This window comes from Denticeps clupeoides, chromosome 7 (assembly GCF_900700375.1).
Source record: "Denticeps clupeoides chromosome 7, fDenClu1.1, whole genome shotgun sequence".
NCBI lineage: Eukaryota > Metazoa > Chordata > Actinopteri > Clupeiformes > Denticipitidae > Denticeps > Denticeps clupeoides.
Window position 1 is genome coordinate 11,295,619 of NC_041713.1, and position 11,558 is coordinate 11,307,176.

An 11,558-nucleotide genomic window follows, 5' to 3' on the forward strand; every position below is an offset into this window, starting at 1 on the left:
ATTGAATAGTTCTGAGCCGTCGGTTTAAATAATGCAGCAAACAACTGATGATATTTGAAGAGATGCACCGATATGCTGACAATTCCAAGGTTTCCTCTCATCCAATCAGACTGCTGCAGTCGTCATTTAGGAGGCTTGGAAGTCCAGCCTTTAACCCAGCATCCCTGACACACATTTCAGGCCGTCACCCCAGCCTGAGTTCAAGAGCGTTCTGGAGCAGGCTTTCATCCACGATGACTATACATTGCTGCAGTCAAATTTCCCTCTATCCTGACTAGTCTCCCAGCTCCTGCAGCAGAAAAACATCCCCACAGCATGATGCTGCCACCACCATGCTTCACTCTAGGGATGGTACTGGCCTGGTGATGAGCGGTGCCTGGTTTCCTCCAAACACGACGCCTGTCATTCACACCAAAGAGTGCAATCTTTGCCTCATCAGACCGTGGTCTGAGAGTCCTTCGGGTGCCTTTTGCAAACTACAGTAGGGCTGCCATGTTCCTTTTACTAAGGAGTGTCTTCCATCTTCCATCCTTTTCCGCTGATCGCTCAGTTTAATTGGCCAGCCAGCTATAGGAAGAATCCTGGTGGTTTTGAACTTCTCCCACTTGATGATGGAGGCCACTAACGAATCTTTTCTATAACTTTCCCACAGATGGTTTGTGCCTCAAGACAATCCTGTCTCGGAGGTCTACAGACAATTCCTTTGACTTCAAGCTTGGTTTGTGCTCTGACATGAACTGTCCACTGTGCGACCTTATATAGACATTTACATTTATGGCATTTATCAGACGCCCTTATCCAGAGCGACTTACAATCAGTAGTTACAGGGGACAGTCCCCCTGGAGCAATTTTTAGGGTTAAGTGTCTTGCTCAGGGACACAATGGTAGTAAGCGGGATTTGAACCTTGGTCTTCTGGTTCATAGGCGAGTGTGTTACCCACTAGGCTACTACCACCCTATACAGATGTGTGTCTTTCCAAATCATGTCCAACAAGAGTTCTTTTCCACAGATGGACTCCAATTAAGCTGCAGTAACATCTCAAGGATAATCAGGGGAAACAGGAAGCACCTGAACTCAATTTTCAGCTTCATGGCATTTTTGTACATGTGCTTTCTCGGTTCTTTAATTTTTTATGAATTTGCCAAACCCTCACACCATTATGGGGTGTTGTGTGTAGAGGAAACAAATGAATTTAATTAATTTTGGAATATGGCTGTAACATAACAAAATGTGGAAAAAATGATGCACTGTGAATACTTTCCGAATGCACTGTATAAAACAGAGCTATAGAGTCAGGATTTACCCTATACACACACACACACACACACTCTCACATGGGGGATTTGGTATTACTACCAAATCTGCATTTTGAGAGGAGCATGGACCTCGTTGTCATAAAGCAATACTAACATCTGCCAGGTTTTGAACATGAAAACCATAAAACTGGTTCTTTATGCACAGTTAGTGGTGTTGTCCATTTCTTAGGTGTACATTAAAATATCCAAGCTTATTTTCGTGTGAAAAGAGCACATTAATGAAAACCTTAAAAGACATGTGACATTGTCGTAAGTCATTACATATTTTATTTCATCTTGATAAAAACACAATGACTTCAGAAACGGTCGCAGATCAATCATACCATGTTATTGTCCTCCTCCAAAACATCAAATGAAAAACAAATCAGACCAGTTTCTGCAAGAACTGATCTCACCACAAGAGTTTTCTCCTTAAAAGCAGGAAATGACATCAGTTCCAGGCCTCCAGATATCCAAGGTCTTACCAGTTTTACTTTGGGGGCACAGAGCACAATGTTCACCTTTCTCTTGCCAAATTAGGCCCAGTCCCAACATTATTGTCACATGAGCTGACTCCGCCCCCAAATGATGAAATAATTTAGTGGAGTCTGTTGAAACTCCCCAAACACCAGAAACACTGAAGGAGGGGTGCTGACCAATCGGCCCATAGGGATACAAAATACTGGATATCTGTCCCGCCAAACCAAACACAACGAAAAAGTACACCGACTGTGGCGCTGATTGTGTCTTGAATGTGACTTTTTTTTTTTCTTTACATGATCTTATTCATGGATCTTAGAACTCATTCTACTATGGAAACATGAAATGTTCACACTTCCTGTCTTTCTTTCTTTCTGAATCATATTTAGAGTCATAGATAAAAAAAAAAAAAAAAGTTCACCAGAGGACATCCTGTGATCCTTTAAGTCATTAGAACCTGCAGGGTGTGCATGTATACAACTTAAGAAGTGAGTGTGTGTGTGTGTGTGTGTGTGTGTGTTCATCAGGTTTTGTTTATTTGGATGTATCTGAATGTCCCTCATTTCCCTGGGTCAGAGGAAAAACTGCTGGGTGTGAGAAGACCCTCTTTTCCATGGATTCCCCTACACTTCAACCCCACCCATACAACTTTGGGCTCCTGTTTTTGTTCTCTTTCCGTATCAAAATTACTTCATCATTCCTTTTTTTAAAAATCTCAATATAAACACTAACAAGACGTTAGCTTCACAAATTAAAATAAGTTATATTTAACAGAAAACAAGAAAACTTTTATTTCTTTTTCTTGGGGTGGGTGGGGGGGTGATCAATTCTTTGCTGTTGACATTGTAGTTAAGAAGTTCAGCTCGGGTCGCTTTTCCTTCTGTCTGAAGATCTCAGTCCATCACATTTACACCCTTTGTGCGTTCCTTACAGTTCAGCACCGTAACCATTACAGCTTCCACAAAAAGTTCTCTCCCCTGAGCAATGGAGTGTTTCACTTCTGATATCAGTACAGTGTCAGCTGCTGTGATACTCATTTTTATTAAAATATAACATTTATAGGTGCCTCCATCACCCATGACTTAACAGAGGTTAAGGGCATTATTTAAAAAAAAAAAAATCATGTGTTCCAGTCTCAACAGAGTTTGTGTGTGTAAATGTTTTTTATTGCGAGGGCTCGGTTGCCATGGCGGTGCTACAGAACCTTGAGAGATAAGATGGAGAACAGCTGGAACGGCAGATCTCGCGTTTTCGTGGCTCCTGTGTCCATGGCTGGTTAGCTGGTGGCATGTTGATGTTGGGGGCAAAATGCACCATAGCCAAGGTATAGCTCCACCCCTAATTTCATTTCTATTAAATAAGTTCTGCAGTTTTGCTTTCTATAGTGGTTTGTCCCAGAATTTGAATAAGGTGACAAATATGGATGGACAAAAATATCAGGGAAAAATAGGTGTCCAAAAAAATTTAAAAAGTTCATCATATTTTAGAAAAAATAAAGAAAAGAAACAGTACCTTGTCTCTAACTCCTTATTGAGCAAAACCACCCCCACCCTTCCTCCCAGTTCACATGACGTCACCAACCCACCCCCATTCCCACACCCTGAACCCAACAGGGTGGGGCGCAGTCTCATCTCTGGCCGTGTAGAGCTGACATGACAGCCGTCTGCTGGGTGCTTCCAGGCTGGGACACCGGTGGCCACGTGGTGGGCTGGTGCAGGTGGAGGTGGTGGTGTGCATGAGAGTGCGGGTGTGTGTGGTGAAGGCCCGTGGGAGACGACGGGGGCAGCCAGGCCGGCTGGTGGCTGGGTGGAGACGAGGCCCAGAAGAAGCCGGGCGTGGCCGGAGGAGAGCAGGCCATGGAGACGGGAGCAGGACCGCCCCCTGCAGACGTGGCGCTGGAGCCGCATTCAGACGCGCGCAGCTTAGAAAACATTGTGATGGCATCTGGGAAGTTGGGTGGGGTGGCAGGAGTGTTCCGGGGAGTGCACATCTAGGAAAGAACAGGCCAAAAATTAGATCTGTGTCACTGAGAGTCACATCTGCAAAATGTCCCCATGGGTCCATAGAAAGACTTAAGACCCTGATAACCAACAGGAAACCAGGATGGAAGACAACATCTCACCAGTTCATCCACAATGATGCTCCTTTTTAAAAACAAAACAAAACAAAACTGAAATCTGGATGTGTACTTTGAATCATCAGGCATTTCTGCACCATTCTTGACCTTTCTCTAGTGTCATATCCATACTTACTATATTAATTTATTACAATATAGTATATTAGTATACTATTAGTATATTAACAACTGGACAAAATACCTGCCAGGGGACAACCACACCCACATGCACTTTATGTGTGCATTTTTTAAAAACACAAATAAGACAAAGTGATGTTCCATTTTGTATTTCCCAGCAAATCTACTGTGCTGAGTTTGGTGAAATTGTTACACACTCATGATTCTGACAAACAAATGCCGCAAAAGCCTTCTTGTGACTCACATCCACTTGTGTGTGTGGGGGGTTGTGTGGGGGGGTTGTCCAGGTGACGGTCTGTGGGGAGAAAGCAACCGGCCTCACCTCACTTCACCCCTGGGCCTGTTGCACAGGCGACTGCTGGAGCCAAGAGACCTGAACCTACGGCAGGTGCCTAAGTGGGACGGTACGAAGTACCAGGGTTCAGCTCCATGTTTAGAATTTATAAAGAAAGTGAAGTGATTGTCACTACGAAACACAGCACACGGTGGCAAAACAAAATGTGTCCTCTGCTTAGTGAGCAGTGGGCAGCCATGAAAGGTGCCCGGGGAGCAGTGTGTGGGATTCGGACCGGCAACCCATATTCAAACTGCTGCCCCAATATTATAACGCGTCTGTGTGACAGTTCGCTTGGGTTGAGTAGTGCAAATAGTGGATGATGCACCAATTCACTTTTTGTGTTTTGGTGTTTTATCGAGTGTTCGTCTCCTTAAAAAAATCTTATGGTGCAAGGCCATTAGGAGCACAATGTGCAGCTCTGCTGGAGCATCACAGGAAAGCGGTAGCATCACCGCCTTCCCTCTGGAAGAGCATTAAACTTTTATTAATACCATTCACTCCAGGCCGGATATGCCAGGGCAAATCATATCAACTTTGCACACAACCCACAAGCACAAAGACACTAACAATGATGTTTGAACTGCATCCCAAAAATCAAGCACCTTACATTTACATTTACAGCATTTACCAGACGCCCTTATCCAGAGCAACTTACAATCAGTAGTTACAGGGACAGTAACTACAGGGACCCTGGAGCAACTTAGGGTTAAGTGTCTTGCTCAGGGACACAATGGTAGTAAGTGGGATTTGAACCCGGGTCTTCTGGTTCATAGGCGAGTGTGTTACCCACTAGGCTACTACCACCCACCTTCACACACAGATCCACCCACCCCCAACACACCACGATGATGACAAACTCGAGCACGTCATGGCTGATACATGGTTTTATTTGCTTGTTTCATTTAACAGTGGCACCATAAGGGGAAGCACTTTTTTTTTGGAAAATAAATGATAAAATGATTCTTGGTTTCATTCATGTAATGAAACTGCCAGGAATGTAGGAACTCAAATGTGTTTGTTTCTGTGAAACTAGATTGATTTCTGCATTTTCTCCATTGCGGAAATTATAGGGCCCTACAGACCCAGACAGCCAAAAACTGGAATTTGACGAACCGCATATCCCACTGACACAAATCCACAGCCAGCTTCTTGCTACCTCAGAACAACGCTGAGATGCGGTGAGGAAGAGTAAAACCAGGTCTTGGATCTGTGACAACAACGACTTGACCAGACCTGCTCAGACGGTATATCGCAATACGGACCCTACAGAACCTGAGGGGAACATACAGAGCGGCTCAGATGTGCAGTGCGTTGGGGAGATGGTTGGACTAAATCATTCGAAAACCCGAGACCCTTACGTAACACCCGATTATTTCACTCTCAGCTTGAGCACCTGTCCAGAAGAACTTTATATTGTAAATTATGTAAATATTAGTTACCGTGACAATACAGAACAACCTATGGAGTACTAGGAGGATTGTATAGAAAGTAAAGGCAAATTAACATAGCTCAATATACTGTTGTTATATATACCTGATGTCAGCATTAAACTCGATACAAATAACACTAATTTTTACACTACACTAATAATAAAACCATTTAGGTACTAAAAACTATTTACTAATGCAAACAGGATGTATTGTATTTGGTAAAAATATATTATGTGTTATATGGATAAATATCATTATTACTAGAATATTTGTGTATATGTGCATTTTAAGTATAGTTTTTTTGCTATGTAAAGAGTTTTATGGTTTATAGGTCACCTTGCAATTTTTTTTAAGAAACCAACTGAATATTGCGAGATTGTTGACCAAACTGAACCTGTGTGCGAGAAACAGTACACCGGCCGCAGCTGACGCCTGACAATCTGAAGCAGCCCCCTCCTCACTCACACACAGACACAGCCAACCAACCAAGCGCTGCCCCGCAATCCCCAGCCCCGCCCCTCTCCCCACATAAACACACTCACACAAAGGGCCTCTGGTGGTATGATGCAATGGCTGCACCCAAAATAAAAACAAACCGTGCTGCCGCCATTCTGTGTGTCTCTTCCTCCCAGGTCAGCGCGTGAACACATACGCCGCAGGAAGGGGACGGGGACGGAATTCTTAATATATCAGATAAAGGGCAGATCAGCACAGAGACAGATGTGCAGACTCAGATTATATATCTCTCTCTCTTTTCCCGTCTCTCTCACTCACACACAGAGAGACACGTCACCACAAGCGCATGGGATGGGCAACAGAAGAAGGTTTTTTTTTTTTTTTTTTTAAGATGAGTGCATTGCGTAAGCCTTTTTTCATGACAGCCATTTCAAACACTGCAGTGCACACACACACACACACACACTCGCACTCTTACACTCACATTGGGAACAGCTGCATCTTCCTGAGCAGCCTGCAGTGTGTCATGAATTAAACAGAGTCCAACCAGGACCAAACAGCACACAGCCAAGTATGTTCCCGCTGTACCCCCCCACACCCGAGGGAGCACAGGCTTCACTGCTGGGGTCTTTCTTTCAAAAACCTCTTTTTAACTCTCTCTCTCTCTCTCTCTCTCTCTCACACACACACACACACACACACACACACACACACACACACACACACACACACACACACACACACACACACACACACACACACACACATTTTACTAGCTCTATGTAACCAGAATTTCAGACTCTATACCTGAAGGGTGGAACCCGTAGGCAAGACACTTAACCCTGAGTGTCTCCAGGGGGACTGTCCCCGTAACTGCTGATTGCAAGTCGCTCTGGATAAGGGCGTCTGATAAATGCCGTAAAAGTTAAACCTAGTACTACCACAAAACATAACCTCAGTAATAAAAGAGGTATTTTTTTATATGTCACACACACACACACACACACACTGCAAGAACCTAGGGTGACTTCTATTATTATACATATGAAACATGACTTTTCTGACCCTTAACCTGATCCTACCACCAGAGTAACAAAATGCTAATAATCTCTTAATGATTTTAATTAAATCTTAAATTCAGATTTGCAGGTCACGCGAAGGGCAGTAGAGCAGAATATTTAGGTGACAGGCGGTTGTGTGTAAAGTGTAAACAGAGCACGGTTGTGTGTGTTTCTACAAAGGTACACATTCAACAGCTGTGTGTGTGTGTGTGTGTGTACACGTGGATGTTCACATATGAAGTGTGTTTATTTCAATAGTTTTATGTTTTGGATTGTTGGGGTGTGTGTGTGTGTGTGTGTGTGTGTGTGTGTGTGTGTGTGTGTGTGGTAGTAGCCTAATGGGTAACACACTCGCCCATGAACCAGAAGACCCAGGTTAAATCCCACTTACTACCATTGTGTCCCTGAGCAAGACACTTAACCTTAAGTTGCTCCAAGGGGGGGACTGTCCCTGTAACTACTGATTGTAAGTCGCTCTGGATAAGGGCGTCTGGTAAATGCTGTAAATGTAAACGTGTGTGTGTGTGTGAGACATTAGCTCACTGAATGCTTGGACAGGATGTCATGCATCCACATCAAACACACACCACACACTTACCATCTGGTGATGGTGGCTGGGGATGTTGGTTTCCTGAAAGAAGGAGCTAAGGGCCGTCTGAAAGAGAAACACAGAGAAGAGAGGGTGTGTGTGAACACAGAGGCAGTGTGTGTGTTTGTGTGAGCAGAGTGTGAGATTCTAAAACAGAATCCAGCCTCCTCTCCGGCTGAGAGAGGAAGATCCCTCCCTCCCCTCCCCTCCTCTCCCGTCCCTCTGCTCTCAGTCACTCTTTGGGTCAGTCGGCACAAGCAGATCACATGACGCGCGGCTTAAAGCCATTATCCCACAGAGGGTGAGCTAAAACAGGGCCTGGAAAGAAAAGCTGGATGACTGAAGGAAATGGATGCTGCTCACATACACACGCACAAAAATACTCACACATAACATAGGCAGTTAAAACAAAGACAGATTAAGAACCACCATGGTAGCTCAACTACAGGCTATATAATTACATACACACACATATACATAATTATATGTCATAGACAATATAGATTTTTAAAAGGCTGTAATAAAATTAAAAGTAATAATAAAAAGTCTTCCGGTCATTTGTCTGGGGATTTTGGTATTTGTGACACAGAGCCCTCAGCGGAAACGTTGTAAAAACATAATCCGACTGCAGAGTGAATCAGGCAGCTCTATAAAACAAAACCGGACGGGACGGGACGGGGGGGGGGGGTGGGACGCAGGGTCTGGCTCGGCGTCAGGATCCGCCACAGCAGAACCTAGAGAACAGAAGCGGTTTCCCTTACGGGGTGGAAGCCGTTAAAAGCCGATGTTGGGGTTGGAACGACGCGAGATTCCCCCAACGCCGCGGAGAATGCCCGGACCGTGCCGCATACCGAGCTGCGAATGTGTTCCTCTTTCTGTCTCTCACACACACACACACACACACACACACACACCCATCCCCCATCCCATGTGCTCGCCTTGTTTAACAGCAGCAACGTTAGTGCTGGAATGTGGGCTGTCTGACGTGCCGCTCATGTCAATACACCCCCCCCCCCCAACCAGTCTCTCTGCTATTGTCTCCGAAACACCGCGGCGAGTTCGGCCCCAACTCGGAGCTCCTTCCTGCTTACGACTCTTACACACTCCAATCGAAACTTAAACATCACAAGTAAATGGGAGTAACCGTGCCAACCACATCAGCATTTCCTGCACAGGATCACATGTCGGCACACACACACCGAACTTCAAACCGCCATTCCGGTCTCAGGATCACGCCCGAGTTCACGGGCAAGGGCGCAACACCAATAACTGAATGAGCGAGACACGCGCGTCCAGGAGATTTAGGGGTTACGTTATTTTTTTTTTTCTTTTACGCACACACAATCTTTACTGCGTGCAAGATCTGTTCTGCAATATTTTCCTGCAGTGGTTCAACCACATGAAAAAGAAGCATGGTGCAGGGGAGAAAACACCCACTCACACACACACACAATTTCTTGATATTCAACGCATTGTTCCGATCAGCTTTTATCAAATAATGAACAGATTCTCAGCATGAACCCAGATCCAAGGCATATTACTTTAATGTCATTTTTGTTCACTACCAACAAACAGCTTACTAATGGCACACACACACACACACAAGTTTAAGGGTTACACATACGCTTCTTCTCGTTGGTTGTAAGTAATAAAAGCTAGATTTGACGGTAGGTCCGTGTAAAGGGTAACGCCAATGTGCAAGATGAAAATTTGACCGAGAGGCTAACAGAACCTGCCTCTGGAGACTTCTGGGCGTTTATCGAGACGAACCTATGATCAGCAGTCCCACTCACAGACACACACACACACACACACTTCAGAGAAGTTGTGCTTATTAAAGCGTTACAAAGTGCACTGAAAAGCCGCTGGAAGTGCACAAGCGGGCCGGCCTGCTGGGGGTACGGCCAGGCATGCGGTGACGGCTTCACCTGTTCTGCAGAAAACAGCTGCGCACCCCCACGTCCCACATCGCTCGGACACTAATCCCCGGCCGAGGGGGTGGGACACCGTCACCCAATCCCCCGTCTTGACACACCACCTGGTCAAGTTACGGTTTCAACGGCAGATTGGGCATTAAGGCGAGGTGTGCAGAAGAAGCCATCTGGAGCCTCCCTGGATCTGTGTGTGTGTGTGTGTGTGTGTGTCTGTCTGTCTGTCCACTGCTGCCATGCCTGCAGCATCTCTGCTCTTAACCTCGTAATCGATCATATTTCACGAGGCCGACGAACACCTTCAGACGAGGACCGTCCACCCAGAGCTCTGTCCGAAACGCCGAACCCTAAGAGGGCCACGTAGATTAAAGCATGCTAATGCCTTTAGGCTAATTCAAGTCTGTCTAAATATAAACGGCCGTCCCGCTAAAGGGTCGCGGAGGATACGGCAGGTTACGAATGTCACCTGGTTCGCACACGCTGTACGCCGTGCATGCCACAAATGCCTGCTCAGCAAAAGCGTGAAACCTTGCGGAGAAAAAAAAAGCGCTCGGAATTGGATGTGCACGGCGTGGCACCGTGGCTTCTTGTACGACGACGGATCGTAGTGTCTTGTGCATGGGTGATTGTTAAAAACAAAATCCGCCCCCACCAGTCAGCCCGGGTGCTGAAGTGCTTGCTGCACCCTGCCAACGTGGGGAGGAAGTGGTGGCCCTCACTGTCAGCAGTCGTATCCTGGGAATGTAAACTAGAAACGGCCGCGGTGTCGCAACAGGGACTCAAACACACACACACACACACACACCTACCCAAACAACAAAAGCTGCAATAAACCTCCGGATCAGAGGCAACAATACGTTTCCGTTTAAAAAAAAGAGGGGAGGGCGGGGTTAAAAACACTCACGCGTGACATTACTTATGAATAACGACGACGTGGTGGCATCAAATGACTTTAAAAAAAAAATAAAATCCCACGGGGACAGGAAAACACGGGAGTGTGTGTATTGGGCTGCTTGTGCGTATCCAGCCGCCTCCGTGCATACGTGACGTTTTTTTTTTCCCGTGCAGAATAGAAGAAATAATAATAATAATAATAATAATAATAAATTCGCTTCTCTTTATCGACACGCGGTGGTGGGGGGGGGGGCGAAGCGACGGAACGCAGACGGGCCGGTCGAAACCCGGCCTGGGACTTTTAAAGCGCGCGTTTTGACGATTGTCCGCGACGCGAGCGGCGAACACCCCGCGAGCACCCCGCGTCTTCCGGACGAGGGGCGACGCTAAGCTAGCCGACCCGCCACACGGCCACGCTCGTCCGGTCCCAGCCACCCGCGACAACAGCGAAACGTGTCAGTGTGCCGACCTACCTCGAACTGCCAGTGCGCCGCCTGAAGAAGCTGCTTGGCTTGGTCGGCGGCGCAGCCAGCGGTCAAAACGAACTGGTTGATCATGACTTGATGCCTCAGCTCGTCCATATTTACCGACATCGCCGCTCCTCGCGCCGCCACGTTTTCCGACAAAGTTTTCTCGTTGTTGTTGTTCTGTTTGTTGTTGTTGTTGTTTTTTTTTTTAAGGGCGACCGCGTTTCGCTATATTTGTTTGCTTGGTGGGTTTTTTATCCGGCGATTCTCGGGGTCAGTCTGTTAGCCACGGGCCCTCCCTTCCACTCGCTGCTCTCGCCTTCCAGTAACAACAAATATTTTTCGTGTCATCACCAACAACAA

General features: G+C 46.1%; 1 protein-coding gene across 2 annotated transcripts; it reads right to left on the minus strand.

Annotated features, from left to right (window-relative positions):
- Positions 1 to 1,556: 1,556 nt before the first annotated feature.
- On the minus strand, positions 1,557 to 11,558 carry ubald2 (UBA-like domain containing 2). 2 transcript variants are annotated; one of them, XM_028986537.1, is made up of 3 exons: positions 11,316 to 11,558; positions 7,913 to 7,969; positions 1,557 to 3,766 (listed from the first exon to the last, which is right to left on the minus strand). In XM_028986537.1, exons 1-3 carry the CDS (start codon positions 11,319 to 11,321, stop codon positions 3,404 to 3,406), a joined length of 426 nt encoding a protein of 141 aa, XP_028842370.1. In that variant the 5' UTR covers positions 11,322 to 11,558; the 3' UTR covers positions 1,557 to 3,403. The 2 variants fall into 2 exon arrangements, with proteins under 2 accessions (XP_028842370.1, XP_028842369.1); XM_028986536.1 differs by having other exon boundaries at positions 11,202 to 11,549.